Source organism: Heliangelus exortis, chromosome 2 (genome assembly GCF_036169615.1).
Source record: "Heliangelus exortis chromosome 2, bHelExo1.hap1, whole genome shotgun sequence".
Classification (NCBI taxonomy): domain Eukaryota; kingdom Metazoa; phylum Chordata; class Aves; order Apodiformes; family Trochilidae; genus Heliangelus; species Heliangelus exortis.
In genome coordinates this window covers 149,641,369-149,659,923 of record NC_092423.1, presented here as the reverse complement: position 1 = coordinate 149,659,923, position 18,555 = coordinate 149,641,369, and the positions used below count along the sequence as shown (strand labels likewise).

General features: G+C 46.8%; 1 protein-coding gene across 1 annotated transcript in view; it reads left to right on the top strand.

Annotated features, from left to right (window-relative positions):
- TOP1MT (DNA topoisomerase I mitochondrial) overlaps positions 1 to 14,446 on the top strand; it is a 163,102-nt gene extending 148,656 nt beyond the window's left edge. The window contains exon 13 of the mRNA XM_071738523.1: positions 14,329 to 14,446. Coding sequence (XP_071594624.1) covers positions 14,329 to 14,332 — 4 coding nt within the window. The 3' untranslated portion in view covers positions 14,333 to 14,446. The remainder of the gene's footprint in view (positions 1 to 14,328) is intronic.
- The last annotated feature ends 4,109 nt before the right edge of the window (positions 14,447 to 18,555 follow it).

The window sequence follows — 18,555 nt, the reverse complement described above, 5'->3', positions numbered from 1 at the left end:
CCAGAAAGAAATTCTTTCTAATGTCCAACCTAAACCTCCCCTGGCACAACTTGAGACCTCTTGTGCCCTCTTGTCTTGCTGAGAGTTGCCTGGGAAAAGAGCCCAACCCCCCCCTGGCTCCAACCTCCTTTCAGGGAGTTGGAGAGAGTGATGAGGTCTCCCCTGAGCCTCCTCTTCTCCAGCCTCAACACCCCCAGCTCCCTCAGCCCTTCCTCACAGGACTTGTGCTGGATCCCTTCCCAGCCTCCTTGCTCTTCTCTGGACCTGCTCCAGCACCTCAATCTCCTTCCTGAGCTGAGGGGCCCAGAACTGGACACAGGACTCAAGCTGTGGCCTCCCCAGGGCTGAGCACAGGGGCAGAATCCCTTCCCTGGACCTGCTGGCCACGCTGGTCCTGATCCAGGCCAGGATGCCATTGGCCTTCTTGGCCACCTGGGCACACTGCTGGCTCCTGTTCAGCTTCCTGGCAATCCAGACTCCCAGGTCCCTTTCTGCCTGGCTGCTCTCAGCCACTCTGTGCTCAGCCTGGAGCTCCCCATGGGGTTGTTGTGGCCAAAGTGCAGGACCCAGCACTTGGAATGTTGAACCTCATCCCGTTGGGATCAGCCCAACTCTCCAGTCTGTCCAGGTCCCTCTGCAGAGCCCTCCTGCCTTCCAGCTGATCCACACTCCCCCCCAGCTTAGTGCCATCTGCAAATTTGCTGGTGATGGACTCAATCCCCTCATCTAAATCATCAAATACATCAGGAGCCAGGTTATTGTGTTCTATTGTAATTTTGCTAATTGCTATGGTTCTGCTCCACCTGGAAAAATGATGGAGCAGCTCATCCTGGAGGTCATCTCTCAGCATATGGAAGAGAAGGAGATTATCAGGAGAACTCAGCATGGATTTACCAAGGGAAAATCACTCTTGGCTCATCTGGCAGCCTTCTATGATGTTGTCACTGAATAGGGAGATGCAGGGAGAGCAGTGGATGGTGTCTACCTTGACCTTATCAAGGCTTTTGACAGGGTCTCTCATAACATCCTCATGAGGAAGCTCAGGAGATGTGGGATAGGAGAATGGACAGTGAGATGGATTGAGAACTTGGTACACAATAGAGCCCAAAGAGTGGTGATCAGTGGGGCAGAGTCCAACTGGAGACCTGTGAGGAAGAAATTCTTTCTTGTGAGGGTGGTGAGACACTGGAACAGGTTGCCCAGGGAATGGGAAGTGTTCAAGGTCTGGTTGGATGGAGCTTGGAGCATCCTGGTAGGAGGTGACCCTGCCCATGGCAGTGGGGTTGGTAGTTGGTGATCTTTAGGGCCCCTTCCAACCCAAACTGCTCAAGAATTCTCTGATATGATGTTTTGACACGTTGATAACATCTGTTCTAGGCTGGATTTGGCTGGAAATGACCATTTGTGGCAATGTCAGGTTGGAAGGGACCTCAAAGATCATCTGCTCCACCCCTTCTAATATTATTTTTTTAGATGAGATGTCTCAGCACCCCATCAAGCTGAGACTTCAAACTTTCCAGAGTGGGGAAATCCACCACTTCCCCTGGGAATAGTTCTGGTTGAAGCTTCTACATTCAAAATATCCAAAATTTGATGAGAAAGTCCCTATTTTCAATTTCTTTTCATGGCATCACAAGCCAGGACCAAGGAGCATACAGAAGAAAGAAGGCAAACCAGGAGTCCTTGGTAAGGATTTTTCAGCTACACAAAAGCCACAGAGACAACCAGGTAGCAGATTGGGCTGAGCATAAAAGGTGAAACCTGAGAGAAAATCAGCAATTCCCAACCCCCAGCTGTGCAGTGATTTCATCAGAGGTAAGCAGTGAGAATTCCTCCTACAGCTCTGTGCTCCAGCCCTCTCTTTTAGGATGCACTTGAACCAAGGAGGTTTTTTTGAGGTCCTCACCAGCTCAAAAGCATTAGACACAGCCAATTAGAGCCATTTCTCCCTGCTCATGACTTTAACCTGTGTGTTTCTGTGGTTGTCATCACTTTGACAGGGCCCATGTGGAGGAGGTTAATCTTCCCCTCCCTTCATTGGCCATGGATGATTCAGCTCTTTGATCTCTGGCCAGTTTGTTGATGTGTTTCCTGCATTTCAGCTGTTGTGACAGGGATCAGAGCTCCTGGGTGAGATCTAGTCTGAAAAGCAGAAAATCCATTGTGGGTGAGGCACTGGGCTTCATGGTTGCACCCCCAGATCAAAACAGTTCTGAAAACACAGGGAAATGGTCTGATGTTCACAGAAGGGTTTGGCTTGGAAAAGACCTTAAAGATCACCCAGTTCCAGACCCCTACCATGGGCAGGGACACCTCCCACCAGCCCAGGTTGCTCCAAGCCCCGTCCAACCTGATCTGAGAGACTTCCAGGGATGGGGCAGCCACAACTTTTCTGGATAACCTGGGCCAGGGGCTCCCCACCCTCCCAGGAAAGAATTTCTTCCTGGTGCCCAATTTAAGTCTCCTCTTTTTCAGCTTGAAGCCATTTCCCCTCATCCCATCACCCCACACCCTTGTCAAATGTCCCTCCCCAGCTTTTTTGTACCCCTTTCACACATTGGAAGGTTGCTCTAAGGTCTCCCTGGAACCTTCTCTTCTCCACAACCCCAACTCTCAGCCTGGCTCCAGCCCTCCCAGTATCCCCATAGCCTCCTCTATGTCCTTCTTCCACATCCTTCTTCTTTTGGGGACCCCAGACCTGGACCCAGCACTCCAGGAGGGTCTCACCAGAGTGGAGCAGAGGGAGACAATCCCCTCCCTGGCCCTGCTGATGATGCTGTTGGGGATGCACACCAGGACATGGTTGGTTTCTGGGCTGGTTCCACCCCTTGGATCAACCACAACCTCCCTGTGCACCCAGTTTCAGTGCCTCAGCACCCTCACAGGGAAAAATTTCTTACTAATATTTACTCTAATCCTATTGTCTTTCAGCTTTAAACCTTTACCCTTCTGACAGACACCTTTTGGAAATTCCTCCCTATATTTCAAGCATCCCAGGAATGTTCTGAAATGCTGGGCCAGAGGAATCTTTCATGTTGCAGATGCAAAGCAAGGAAGACTTCAGGGAGAGATGGATAACTTCACATGTCCAAAAGTTGTCTGAGAAAACCAGGCAGGACTTTTCTTGGTCCTGGAGAGAGATTTGCACCCTTCCCACCTCTTCCCAGCACTTGTATGGGGCTGGGAGTTGCCACCTAATGTTTTTCTGATGTGGCAATATCCCAGAGTGAGTTGAATCCTTATCCTTATCCCTCCCAACCTGATATTCTATGATTTTATGATTCTCTCCCTAGCTCATCCCTAATTGGTGTAGATCAATACTTAGATCTGACTGGAGCTTGTTGCTTCATCCTGAGGATTCTTCCCTTGGATCTTGGAGCCATCCCACTCAGGTTTCCCCAGGGAGCAGCAGGAATCAGCCAGGACTCTCAAGAAACACAACATCACTGGGCAAAACTAAGCTCCCTACAATATTTTTCTCTTATTTTATGGTGTTTTCTCCCTTGGTGTAACAAAGGGAATGTCTTGGCTGGGCAGGTGAATGCTCTGCTTGGAAAACCTCCAAGTCAAATCCATCTTCCTGACTGCACAAGAGTGCAGGAGGAAGGAAACTGGGAGGTGACAAACTCCTCTGCCAGAAGGTTCCAGATTTAAGTCCTGGCTTCTGAAAAGCACGAGCAGGGTGGATTTGTGTCATATTTCCAATTCTCATAAAGAGCTAATTCTTCTTTAGAAGAAGGATTTCAGGAGGCCAAGGCATTTGTGACCTCCTGCAGAGTCTGCAGAGCTGTTCAGTAATATCCAGAGGAGGAGGCAAAGAGGTTTCCTTTTTTTATTCCTCCACAAACACAGACTTTGCTGCTGCTCCTGACAACATGAGTTACAGCCTGAAATTCAAGGCATGCTTGTAGTGACCCTTCTGGAAGATCATCTCCCTATTTCCCTGTGGTCCATGGAGTTGAGCAGCACAACCTCATCTCATTTACTGCTTATTTATTATTCACAGCTATTTTCACTTGCTGCCTTTCTCCAGGCACCTTTCTGATCAAGCCTGGAGGGACTTCCAGCAGTGCTGTGCTATGTTACCCTCCTGGAGAAAGAAAAATCTGGATGGTTTTACCCAGAGTCAGCACCACACTTTGCACAAGCAGAGATGTGCTCGGGCAGAGAATCAGAGAATCACAGATGGGACCCTTCAGCATCATCAACTCCAACTCCTGTCCCTGTTTAGGGCACCCCCAGGATCACCCCATGTGCCTGAGAGCATCATCCAAAGGTTTCTTGGACTCAGGAGGCAGGATTGGTGCCATCACTTCTTCCCTGGGGAGCTCATTCCACTGCTCCACCACCCTCTGGGTGAAAAACTTTTCCCTAATACCCAACCTAAACATCTCCCAGCACATTTCCTACCATTCCCTGGGGTCCTATCGTTGGTCACCAGAGAGAAGAGGTCAGCACCTTCTCCTCCTCCTTCCCTAGTGAGGATGCACTGAGCTGCCATGAGGTCTTCCCTTCATCTCCTCTTCTCCAGGCTGAGCAGATCCAGTGCCTTCAGCTGTTTTCCCTCTAAACCTTTCACCAACCTCACAGACCCCCTCTGGACCCTCTCCAGTAGCTCTACGGCCTTTTTGTGCTGTGGCACCCAAAAGTGCACAGGAAATTACAGAAATCACAAAAATCACAGAGTGTGAGGGGTTGGAAGGGACCTCCAGAGGACATTGAGTCCAACCCCCCGGCCAGAGCAGGATCACCCCATGTAGGTCCCACAGGGACACATCCAGCTGGGATTTGAATGTCTCCAGGGAAGGAGACTCCAAAACTTCCCTGGGCAGCCTGGGCCAGGGCTCCATCACCCTCACAGTGAAAAATCTTTTCCTTATATTTATGTGGAACCTCCTGTGCTGCAGCTTGTATCCATTGTCCCTTGTTCCATCACTGGACATCCCTGAGAAGATCCTGGCTCCATCCTCTTGGCACTCACCCTTTACATATTTATGAATATCAATGAGCTCAACCCTCAGTCTCCTCTTCTTCAAGCTGCTCAGGGAGATGTTCCACTCCCTCTGGGGCTCTGCTCTGGACTCTCTCCAGCAGTTCCCTGTCCTTCTGGAACAGAGGAGCCCAGAACTGGACATGAAATTCCAGATGTGGCCTCACCAGGGCAGAGTAGAGGGGGAGAAGAACCTCTCACAACCTCCTAACCACCCCCCTTCTAACACACCCCAGGTGCCATCGACCTTCTTGGCCTCAAGATGTTGGCTCAAAGTAAAAATAAAATGGGACCATCACCTCCCTTGATGCCCCCCAGTTGGCCCTCCAGGCTTCCAGGACAAAATGTTGGCTCTTGTTCAACTTTGCATTGACCAGAACCCCCCAGATCCCTTTCCTTAGGTCTGCTTCCCAGCTTTTTGCTTCCCAGGGTGTATGAATATTATCAGGGTTACCATGATCCAGGTGCAAAATCCAGCACTTCTCCTCATTAAACTTGATACAATTAGGAATTGTCCAGTACTCTGAGCTGTCTAAATCCCTCTGCAGGGCCCTTGGGAGTGTCAATCCCTTCCCCCTGATCTGGTGTCAGCTGCAAAGTTAATTAGTAAGCCTTCAGGTCCTGCATTTAAGTCATTTATGAATGTATTATGGACAAGGAAGGATGCTTGTAAAATCCAGGAAGCTCTTTTGAAAACTTCTTTTTTTTCAAACAAATCCAGGTGACTTGTTTCAATCAGAGAAGAATGCCCGTGGTTATATAAAGAGAAGATTGTCTTTCATGTAAATCTGACTCCTGTGTCATTACTCACTGGTTATCCACCTGCAAATCTCTGCTCCCTGTGGCAGCTTCACCTTTCCCTTTGCAAACAAACTCTGGGAAGGACCTGGGTCCAGCTCTGAAGAAGGAGAATGGAGACTGCTGGTGACATGGGAAGAGATTCCAAGCTGTCAGTGATAGCAACTGGTGCATGATAGAATAATTGAATGGTTTGGGGTGGAAAAAACCTTAAAGATCATCTACTTCCACCTGTCATAGACAGGGACACCTCCCACCAGCCCAGGATGCTCCAAGCCCCATCCAGCCTTCAACACTTCCAGGGATGGGGCAGCCACAGCTTCTCTGGGCAACTTGGTCCAGTATCTCACCATCCTTCCAGTCAATATTTTCTTCCCTATATCTAATCTAAATCTACCCTCTTCATCTCGAAACAGTTCCCTCTCCATGCTCTCATAAAATGTCCATCCTCAATTTTTTTTTTAGCCCCTTCAAGTCCTGGAAGGTGCTCTAAGGTCTCCCTGTAACCTTATCAGTATCTCATCCTCCTCCCAGTCAATATTTTCTTCCTAATATCTAAAAATCTAAATCTGCCCTCTTCATCTTGAATCAATTCCCTCCCCATGCTCTCATAAAAAGTCCATCCTCAATTTTTTTTTTAGTCCCTTCAGGTCCTGGAAGGTCCTGTAAGGTCTTCCTGGAACCTTATCAGTATCTCATCCTCCTCCCAGTCAATATTTTCTTCCTAATATCTAAAAATCTAAATCTGCCTTCTTCATCTTCCAACCATTCCCTCTCCATGCCCTCATAAAAAAATCCCTCCTCAATTTTTTTTTTAGCCCCTTCAAGTCCTGGAAGGTCCTCTAAGGTCTCCCTGTAACCTTATCAGTATCTCATCCTCCTCCCAGTCAATATTTTCTTCCTAATATCTAAAAATCTAAATCTGCCCTCTTCATCTTCAAACCATTCCCTCCCCATGCCCTCATAAAAAATCCCTCCTCAATTTTTTTTTTAGCCCCTTCTAGTCCTGGAAGGTGCTCTAAGGTCTCTCTGGAACCTTATCAGTATCTCATCCTCCTCCCAGTCAATATTTTCTTCCTAATATCTAAAAATCTAAATCTACCCTCTTCATCTTGAAACAATTCCCTCCCCATGCTCTCACAAAAATCCCTCCTCAATTTTTTTTTTTAGCCCCTTCAAGTCCTGGAAGGTGCTCTAAGGTCTCCCTGGAACCTTATCAGTATCTCATCATCCTCTGAGTCAATATTTTCTTCCTAATATCTAAAAATCTAAATCTGCCCTCTTCATCTTCAAACCATTCCCTCTCCATGCCCTCATAAAAAATCCCTCCTCAATTTTTTTTTAGCCCCTTCAGGTCCTGGAAGGGGCTCTGACATCTCCCTGGAACCTTCTCTTGGCCAGACTGAACAACCTCATCTCTCTCATCCATAGGGAAGCTGTTCCAGCTCTCTGATCATCCTCATGGCCTCCTTTGGATTCAGTCCAGCATCTCCATGTCCCATGCCCAGGCCCCAGATCTGGACCAAACATTGCAGGGGGGGTTGTCTCATGAGACTGGAGTAAAGTGGAAGAATTCCCTCCATCACCTTGCTGGCCATGCTTCTTTTGAGGCTGCCCAGGATATTTTCTGGTCATCAAGTTCACATACATATATATATATATGTATAGTGAAAGATATTTTGAAGGTAAAGCAGAAAACATGAAGCTGCTCACTGGTATGGGTCCAGATGAGGAATGAGAGTAGAGATGAGCTTGGAAAGGAGCTCTGGGACCTGTGGCCCAATCTTCTGAGAAAAGCAAGGCTGGTTTGGGAGCCAATCCAGCTGCTCTTTGCTGCCTGTTATTATTTTCTACATGAGCAGAACTCATGTGAGCACAGATCTGTCCTTCCCCAGCCCCAAGGCAGCAACAGGAGCAGTTGTGTTGCTTTGTCCAGCTGCTGGGAAACGTGTAGAGTGAAGTCCTGTTCTAAAGCAAATGATACAATCAGAGAATCCCAGAATCATTTGGGTTGGAAAGGACCTCAGAGATCATCAAGTCCAACCCTTGATCCACTCCCGCTGCAGTTCCCAGCCCATGGCACTGAGTGCCACATCCAGGCTCTTTTGAAATGTCTCCAGGGATGGAGAATCCACCCCTTCCCTGGGCAGCCCATTCCAATGGCTGATCACCCTCTCCAGAAAGAAATTCTTTCTAATGTCCAACCTAAACCTCCCCTGGCACAACTTGAGACCTCTTGTGCCCTCTTATCTTGCTGAGAGTTGCCTGGAAAAAGAGCCCAACCCCCCCCTGGCTCCAACCTCCTTTCAGGGAGTTGGAGAGAGTGATGAGGTCTCCCCTGAGCCTCCTCTTCTCCAGCCTCAACACCCCCAGCTCCCTCAGCCCTTCCTCACAGGACTTGTGCTGGATCCCTTCCCAGCCTCCTTGCTCTTCTCTGGACCTGCTCCAGCACCTCAATCTCCTTCCTGAGCTGAGGGGCCCAGAACTGGACACAGGACTCAAGGTGTGGAAGGACAGAGGTGGCTGATTATCATCATTCTCCTCTCTTGAGCATCATTGTCCTCTGAAGGACAGAGATGCTTGGTAATCCTCAAGCCTATTCCATGGAAGAGCCATCCCTGTGCTGTGCTGCTCCTGTGTGTCCAGGGAAAGCTGTTGAGAGCCAGGGAGGGGCTGAGAATCCCTTCCCTGGACCTGCTGGCCACACTGTTCCTGATCCAGGCCAGGATGCCATTGGCCTTCTTGGCTACCTGGGCACACTGCTGGCTCCTGTTCAGCTTCCTGATGACCCAAACTCCCAGGTCCCTTTCTCCCTGACTTCTCTCAGCCACTCTGTGCCCAAGTTTAGAGGCTTCCTCCAGGCTGCTATAGGATGAGGGTGGGATGGGAACTGAGCCATCCTTTATAGTTACCCTGAACCATCAGCTCTCCCTTAGTCAGGGATGAACAAAAAGAGCTGTTTCTGTTTGTTGGGATGGATTTGCAATGAGTTTCTGATTTTTCTTTGGAGTAATTAGTTATTTAAAAGTGCTCACAAACCATGCAGAGCCTTTGTTGTGGTTTTTTTTTTTTTTTTTTTAGTTTTGCAAAGGGCTTTGGTTCACTGTCACATCAAGGATGTGCAGGCTTGTGACAATGCTTCTCTGACTATTAAATGGGAGGAATATTTATCACCCTGCTTTGATGCTGAAGCCCTTGTGTCTAAATCCAGACTGTGAGCTCCTCAGAGGCAAGGTTGCTATAGAACTTCAAAGCCTTATTTTATGATTTCTCAGCTTGCCAGTGAGGCCTTACCAGTGCTCCCATTTGATTTATATCCAGGGACTGCAGGACAGTTTTCCAACTCCAAAAGCAGGAGTATTCCTGAGAGGTGGATCTCACAGAAATGGAAATGTTGCAGTCTTTTTCCCCCCCTCAGATCAAGGTCTGGATGCCCAGTGCATCCTTGTCCTAGTTATTAGACTGAATTAAAATATGCAGCTATTTATAATGGAAACCTACATCTCAGCACCAAAAATAGAGTGAAATAAAACCCCATGAGAAATTAAAAAATAAAACATTAGAAATAACAGCACTGCATTTCAACAGCTCAGGTATATCCTGGACCTGCTTTGCTTTAAAAATTGTTTACATGGGTGTGGTTAATTCTGTTGCATCTTTCCAGACTTGTGATCACAGCAGGATTTGGCCCAGGACTTGTTGCAGATATTTCAAGGAGAGGAGAGATGCTGTGAAATAAGGAATAGGAAGAATTTGTCCCTGTGCCTCCTCCTGTGGTCTGGAAAAACATCATCCCACTCTGTGATGGATCTGGGTGGACTTCAGAGAGGTCCAGTGCAACCCATGCAGCATTGTCACTGATGTCACTGGCCCTGGTGATATGGTCACAGAATCCTGGAATGGCTGAGGTTGGAAGGGACTTTAGAGGTTGGAAGGGATGATCTTTTCCTTGCTATGGGGAGGGACACCTCTCATCTGGACCTCAAGACCTCATCCAACCCGGCCTTGAACACCTCCAGGGAGAGGGAATCCACAGCTTCTCCAGGAAATCTGTTCCAAAGCATCACCACCCTCCTACTGCAGAACTTCTTCCTAATATCCAGCCTAAACCTCTTCTCCTTCAGTTTAAATCCCATTTCTCTTTGTCCTATTGCTGGACACTTAGGAAAAGTCCCTCTCCAGCCTTTTTTTTAGGTTTCCTTCAGGTATTGGAAGGCATCTATCAGGTCCCCCTGAAATCTCCTCTTCTCCAAGATGAACAATCCCAGCTCTTCCATCCTCTCCTTGTAGCAGAGCTTCTCCAGCCCCAGGTCAATCCCTTGGGACTGTGTGAACCCAGGATATAGCAGGGACATTTCTCAGGCCTCTTGCTACCTGATGCTGTGGCTAAGAGATGGGAATTGTTCCTTCTTCTCCTCCAAAAACAAAGCAGAAGGATCTTGGAGCTCCAGGGGGCTGCAGTTAGCACTTGCCAGCCATCTGTACCCAGACAGAAACTCCTCAAAGCCTCATCAATCTTAGATGCACCTATTCCTCCTGCATAAAACAATCAAGTTGTCACATGTAATGTCAAGGTTGCAGGATCCCAGGCTTCCTTCAAACCCATTAATTCTCCTTTGGCCCCCAGGGCTCTCTCCAGCTTTTGCCAAAGCAAACAAGTGAGGTTGTTGAGCAAGAAGGGAAAAACAACAACACAGACCCATCCATCCATCCATCCACCCCCGTGGAAAGTCCCACGTGCACGTGCTCCTGGTGCCCTGGCACCTTCCAAAACAACCCCCACCCTGGCTCAGGGGTCTTGGGATGGGATGTGGGACCTGGTGTTTGTGGCCATGGAAGGGGGTTTGGGCTTGATGAGCTTTAAGGTCCCATCTGACCCAAAGCATTGTGTGATTTTTAGGATTTTAGGACACCTCAGTTCATCCTGAGCACTGCAGGGGGAGGACCCAGCTCTCTGCATGGTAGAGCTCTACAAGTCAAAGGGCAGCACTCATGGGAGCAGGACAAGTGGAAAAAAAAAAAAAAAAAAAGGCCTGAAAAGAAGACCTGGATAAAATAAATAAGAGGAGGTGAACACCTCGGATTAAACTTGACACTAGGAAATAATCCTTTAGAAAAATGGTGATGAAAAAGTGGAACTTGGGTCAGTGTCCCAAGCCTGTCAACACTTGAGAAGCATTTGGACAATGCCCTTGATAATATGATTTAATTTCTGATCAGCCCTGAATTTATCAGGCAGTTGGATGAGATGATGGTTGTAGGTGCCTTCCAACTGGAATTTTCTGTTCTGTTCTGTTCTGTTCTGTTCTGTTCTGTTCTATTCTATTCTATTCTTTCCATTTCCTTTCCATCTCCATCATCTCCATCTCCATCTCCATCTCCATCTCCATCTCCATCTCCATCTCCATCATCTCCATCTCCACTTATTTCCATTTCCATTTCCATTTTCATTTCTATTTCCATTTCCATTTCCATTTCCATTTCCATTTCCATTTCCATTTCCATTTCTTTCTCATTTCTTATTATTTCTTTTTCTTACTTCTTATTTCTTGTTTCTTATTTAGTATTTCTTATTTTTTTTCTTGTTTCTTATTATTTCTGATTTCTTACATTTCTTATTTCTTATTTCTCTTTCTTTTCTCATCTACTCGGTTACCCCCAAGATATTTCCAGAAGAAAATATCAAAAAGAAAAATAAAAAACCAGATCATTAAGACCCTTTTACACTTTGTTGCTCTTTGTCTTGTGACCCAGCATTTCCTTTAGGGTTTAGACCCCCTCAACGTGGTCAGATGATTGCTCCCTGATCAGAAACTCAGGGCTTGGCTACACAGAATTGAGAATTCTTTCCCATATCCCTTATGATTTTTTTAAGCACCAGCCTAAGAGCCACTGAATTTTGTTATATGTGAAAAAAAGAAAAAAAAAAAAAAGGTTACATGCCTACCAACTTTTTTTCAAAGGGGGTTGAGGGGATTTTGACAAAAAAAAAAAAGCCAAAGCTCATCCCTGTCCATGCATCCTCACACTGCCCATGGAGAGGAGATGCTGTGTGGACACGAGTGCCCTGATTAGGTGACAGAAATTCCTGCTCATCCCCACTTTCCATTTGAGGAAAATCATTTTTTATCCTTGCCTTACTCAGGAGAAGTGGCACAGCAACCCCACATCTGTTTTTTTTGTTTGTTTTGTTTTTTTTTTTTCCATTGGATAAGGATTCCTGAACTGCCTTCACAGAGGGGTAATATTGTAGCTCAGGGACTTCTGAATGAAAAATATCTCTAACACAATTTTTACCCAGAAGAACAATGAAGCAACAGATCCTCTAAGGAGCCTTTTCTGCTGGTTTTCTACCTCCTGAGATGTTGCACAAAGCTTGAATCACCCGAGATAACCATGGCTTGAAGATGAAAAAGTCACAAATAATGAACATTATTGTGCTTGGGGACCTGATCTTCCAGAGCAAGATCACCAAGTCCAACCTTCAGTCCTACACCACCTTAACCACTAAACCATCTCCTGAAGGAACCATTTACCCATTTTTTTAATACCACCAGGGATGGCAACTCCATCACCTCCTTGGGCAACCTATTCCAATGCTTCACCACTCTTCCAGTGATGAGATTTTTCCAAACATTTAATCTGAACCTTTGTGGGGGGCAACTTGAACATCCTGCCAGCCAAGCCCCTAATATGCATATATTTCAGACAACCCTTTTTCTTGGAAGAAGAAATAAGGATAAGGGCTGAGTCTTGTAAGTTTAGGAGACACTTTTTATATGCTCCTTGAAGTTAGCAGTGAAAACCCTTTGAGACACCTCAACTTGTTTCCTATGCATGAAGAACCCTACTTGGCCCTCAAGATCTTTGCACAGAGGTGGCAGAAGCAAAATTGAGCTTGCAGAAAAATCCACCATGACCTGAGGGCATCAGCAGGGAAAACCCCCCAGTTCTTAGTTGCATTCCTCAAAGACAAAGATAAACTTGGCCTCTCCCCAAGCTGACCATGGCAGGTGGCCAAGAGTAGTTTGTTAAAAACCTTTTATTTTATTTATTTTATTTGTTTTGTTTATTTTATTTATTTTCTTTATTTTTATTTATTTTATTTGTTTTTATTTAATTTATTTATTTTTATTATTATGTCTGATGTCCTGTTCCTAGCTCCCCCCTCCTCACCAGGATGCTTTTCCTCCTCTCTTGTAAGTCCATCAGAATCTGTCACTACCTCCTGGGTGTTTCTCTTTCAGGTTTGGATGCCACCTCCTACAACATCTGTTTTTACACTCAAAACCTCTCTTCCCTTGTGTCCTCTCTCCCCAGAGCCAGGGCAGCAGCCAAGAACCATGGAACACAAATTTTTTTATGTCTTTATCCCAGCTTGCTGTGAGCATGGATTTGTGTGTGCACAGGTAACACCAGGCAGCTGCTGCTTGGAATTTGTTGCATGGCAAGAAGTCTCTGTGGGATTCAGGAAAACAAATATTCAGCTGGAAGGAATTCTACTGAAGCTTTCAGTGGGACTGATGACATTTCAGCCCTTTTTAAGTCCTCATAGAGTCTGGGGTAACTATATCAAAGCACATGGAGGGAGGAGATTCAACCATCTACTTGACTCTTGTGAGATTCCACCTGCAGTTCTGGGTCCAGTTTTGGGGTCCAAACATAAGAAGGACATGGAGCTGTTGGAGTGAGTACAGAGGAGGACACAGAGATGAGCAGAAGGTTGAGAACTGGGGTTATTCAGCCTGGAGAAGACTCTGGGGAGACCTTAGAGCACATCCCTGTGCCTAAAGGTCTAAAGGAAAGCTGAAGGAGGGGGGCAAATTTTTGTGAAGCCATGGAGTGATAAGATGAGGGGAAAACCTTTCAGGCTGAAAGAGGGAGATGAAGATGAGATGTTGGGAAGAAATTCTTCCCTGAGAAGTTGGTGAGACACTGGAAGATGTTGCCCAGAGGAGTTGTGGATGTTCTCTTGATGGAGGTGTTGAAGGCCAGGTCAGATGGGACTTGGAGCAAGGGACAGGGGCTTTGGAACTGAGTGATCATTGAGGTCCCTTCCAATCCAAACCATTCAATGATTCCAGGATGATGAAGCTTTGCTGTTTTGGCACTTCCAGCACCTCTGCTCTGCCTCCCATGGGCTGGGGCTCCTTGCTGGGAGTGGTGGCACAACCCTCTTCAAACATCTCCCATCACTCTGCTGCCTCCCAGCCACCTTCTGAAATCCTGCCACTGCCTTGGGGGAGAGTTTCGACTGGCAAAGTTCCACCCACCCCCAGGATTTCATGGAAAAATCGTGTGTCCCAGCCCATGTTTGTGCCTTCAGTGGTGAAGCAGCAGAGCAGGGAAGGAGCCTGCAGAGCATCACGGATTAAACAGATGTAAAACTTCTGCCAAACATCAAGGGGCTCTTCAGCCCTCTCCTCATATGTCCAAAGGGACTGCAGAAGGAAATTCACCAATATGAGCACTTGGCTGTCACTTTGTCCCGGTTTGGGCCAGGATAAAGGGGATTTTCTGTCTTGGACTTTTGCTCTCAGCTGAGTCTCTTGGAAGGAGCTGCACTTGCTGAAATGAACAGCAAGTTTCTCAGGCAGTGGCTGCTGCTGGGACTGATCCCACTCGATGTTTAGAGTTCCAGCTGGAGAATGGGGTGCAGAACCAAGGCCACTGCTCAGCTCTGAGGAACATTTGGCCCTCTGGAAGGAGAAAAGGAGGCAAGAGGTCCCACCTGCAGCCCTCCTTTGGGGAGGAACAGACAAGAGAAATGGCCAGAATTGACCAAACAGAGGATTCCATCCCATCCACCTCATCCTCAGGAGAAATTGGAGGGATCACCAGGGGCAAAGCCCTTCCTGCTTCCCCTTCTTCCCCTGTGCCTGTTTGCTTGGGCATCCTGGGAGGATTCCATCCCTTCCTCTGCCTGTGCTCCTGATCCATGCCAGCCTGAATCTGTGTGTTCCTGCCTCCAGCTCCCCACTGCTGCTGAGCCCAGGAGTCCAGCCTGGACTTTCCCAGGGCTGCCCTGCAGCCTGGGTGGGGATGGGAGAGTTATTGGGGGAAAGGGGAAGGGACCTGGGATCCATTTTCCTGGATATTTCTATAGATTTAGTCATTTTTCCTATTTCTCATTCCTGTTTCCTTAAAGCTGTGTAGTTTAGTTTCCAACCCATCAGTCTCTCTCCCTTATTCTCTCTCCTTTCTTTATCAGGGAGGGGGATTAACAGGGAGCATCTGTTTTTTGGTTTAATTGCCAGGGCAGTTTCAAACCCTGACACACTTCGACTCCTTTTTTTCACACAGTCTTTCATCATTCCCAGCTGATTGGAAGGAATTTCTTTTGCAAGGAGATGAAGGGATGGATCCTCATGCTCGTCCCAGCCACAGCTGACAAGAAGGCAGGAGTGAGCTCTGCTGCTCCAAACACTGGTCCAGGGCAAGGTTGTGTGTTAAAAAAAAAGTTATCAAAGCTTCAGTGCTGTCACTGATGTGACAGAGGGCACCTAAAATTACCCTTACAATGCAGAGGAACAAGCTGAAAAATATGTTCATGCCTTGGATTTAGAGACCTCCTGACCAAAGGGAGCAGGTAGTCTTCTGCTTCAAATTTTTGGGGCATGAATTCTATAAGTTCTGGCTTTTGGTTGCCTTTAATGCATCAACACGGATTTCAGCAACATGGTCCCAAAGGACTTGTGGAAAATGGGTTCACCCCAAGGCCCAATGTCCTTATCTCCATTTATTAAGTGTTTTCAGAAACTTACAGCTCAGTCATGTCTTGCAGGGCAGTGCCTGAACCTATGTGACAATCCCAGTCTGCTTAATAGGGGCTGACTAGCAGAGGGGATCAGGAGCCAGATCAGCCTCAAATAGGGCACAAGATAATAAATTGACACATCCTGTAGGGTTTTTTTTTACACCTCACAACAAACTGGAGACTGGAGCCCCAGGGAATGGGGCTGAAGGTTTGCTGGGAAGACAGATAAAGCTCACACAGGTCACCTGCCCCATCCTTTTACAATATTCTGAGCATCCCTCTTGAGTTCAAGTGACCCTGGATGACTTCTCTATATTGAGGTACCAACCATGATGCTCATACCTCCTGCTCTCCCCCCTCAATGTAGCTGCTTCAGACACCCTAAAATTTCCTTTCACCTCATTTTTAGAGGAATTGCCTTTTTCTCAGACTTGGGGCTGGGCAGAATAAAGAGTCCCTAGAACCAGGGATGGGAGAGATGTGCAGGAGAGCAATGAAGACATCCCAGAGAGGACATGCAGGGATGTCAGAGGCAGCTGTTCCAAGTTATCTATAGCCTAGTATGGAAAAAAAGATCTATTTTAAGAGGGAAAAAAAAAAAAAAAAAAAAGGTGTAGATGATAGGTTTTAGATGAGAAATAATTTGAGAGTGATATTGGAAATGATAAAATTCCTGCTGCACTTCAGTCCTGCCAAGCCTGTTCTATAATTAATAACTACTTCAGATGAAGTGTCTTCCTTTTGAACATGCAGTATTAAACATTTAAAACCCTATCTGTAAATATAAGACCCTGGTAGCTATCTCCAGAAGCCTTGCAGCTACATGCTAATGTATATTTATATTCCAGATAGGTATTTTTAGCAAGAACTACAAGTTCTTTTTGCATTCGATTACATTAAATGTCTGGGCTCCAATTGTACCCTCTTTTATCTCCTCTCAGAGTTTTGCAATAATTTCTGATTTTATTTGAATTTATTTGAATTTTCATGGTTGGAAAGGACCTTCAAAATCATTGAATCCAGCTGCCAGTCCTACACCACCTTAGCCACTGAGCCCTATTCTCCTCTCTGTTTCTTTCACACTAACCTGGATTAAGGCATCTCCCAAGAAGTCTCTCTGGGTTTTTCCCCCTCTCTCCATTCCAAAGATGACCAAATATATATAATTAAAAGGAATTAAGCAGCAAAACAACTCCTGGAGTTTCTCACTTGACACTTGGCTGTCACTTTGTCCCAGTTTGGGTCAGGATAAAGGGGATTTTCTGTCTTGGACTTTTGCTTTCAGCTGAGTCTCTTGGAAGGAGCTGCACTTGCTGAAATGAACAGCAAGTTTCTCAGGCAGTGGCTGCTGCTGGGACTGATCCCACTCGATGTTTAGAGTTCCAGCTGGAGAATGGGGTGCAGAACCAAGGCCACTGCTCAGCTCTGAGGAACATTTGGCCCTCTGGAAGGAGAAAAGGAGGCAAGAGGTCCCAGCTGCAGCCCTCCTTTGGGGAGGAACAGACAAGAGAAATGGCCAGAATTGACCAAACAGAGGATTCCATCCCATCCACCTCATCCTCAGGAGAAATTGGAGGGATCACCAGGGGCAAAGCCCTTCCTGCTTCCCCTTCTTCCCCTCTCCCTGTTTCCTTCAGCATCCTGGGAGGATTCCATCCCTTCCTCTGCCTGTGCTCCTGATCCATGCCAGCCTGAATCTGTGTGTTCCTGCCTCCAGCTCCCCACTGCTGCTGAGCCCAGGAGTCCAGCCTGGACTTTCCCAGGGCTGCCCTGCAGCCTGGGTGGGGATGGGAGAGTTACTGGGGGAAAGGGGGGAGGAACCTGAGATCAATTTCCCTGGATATTTGTATAGATTTAGTCATTTTTCCTATTTCTCATTCCTGTTCCATTAAAGCTGTGTAGTTTAGTTTCCAACCCACCAGTCTCTCTCCCTTCTTCTCTCTCCTTCCTTTATCAGGGAGGGGAGGGGATTAACAGGGAGCATCTGGTATTTGGTTTAATTGCTGGGCCAGTGTTAAACCCTGACAGAGGAGGAACTTTTGAAAGATTTACTCCACTTTCAAGACTTGCAGAGCCCAGGAGGAAAGGCCATGCCAGGCAAACTTACAAACCTGATAGTTGCCTGGAGGTGGGAGTCAACAATTTATAGATCCTCAGCAATCTGGGTCTGGAAAACCTCCCTGATAGTTTAATCTCTGTCATGCTCTTTCCACTCTATAGGGGCAAAACCAGATTTGCAGCTGGAAGTGGGTGATGCAGATCAGGGCTGCACATCTGGAGGGCTGCACATCTGTAGAGCTTCACACCTAGAGGGCTGGCCTACATTTACAGAAAGGATGAAAGGTGATGGAAAAGGCAACTTCTTGACCAGATAAAACATGAGGCACTGAAGAGCACCCTCAGTTCTGGAGAGAAGGTGTCCAGAGGTGCACAGAATGACTCCTGGAAAGAAGCCCTGAGAGGAGAAGGTAAAATCCTTCAGCACAGCAACAGCAGCTCTAAATCCTGCTTGCTGTGAAGCTTCACTTTGCAGGGCTGAGAGGCTGCAAAGCTTTTTCTGGCTCTTTGGAGACACATCTCTCTCTTTTTGTTCTATTTCATTCAGCCTATATTTAAACTTCTCCCTCTGTGTGTCCACTTGACCCAGTGATGCAAAAGTCTGCCAAGCCCTTTGATTCTCCTGGCATTTTCTGGGGCAGTGGAACTTGCTGGGCTTCATTTCTAAGGACCAATGAGCAAGATGAAATCAAAGCAAGAAGCAAAAACCAACAGCAAATGAAACTTTGCAAGGGCTCCCTGTGGCCAAGGTCCAGCCAGAGGCTTACAGCTGATGCAGTGTGAAGAGATTAATGCAAAAGGACATTTTGTAGCCCAGATGCTCTGTGTGAAGGGCTTTTCACCTCACCTCATCTACAAACATATTAGAAGGGTTTTTTAAAGCTAAACCCTGCCTTTGACCCTGATTTGACTGCAGGAAAAACTCCTTGTTCTGGTGAAGGAACTACATTAA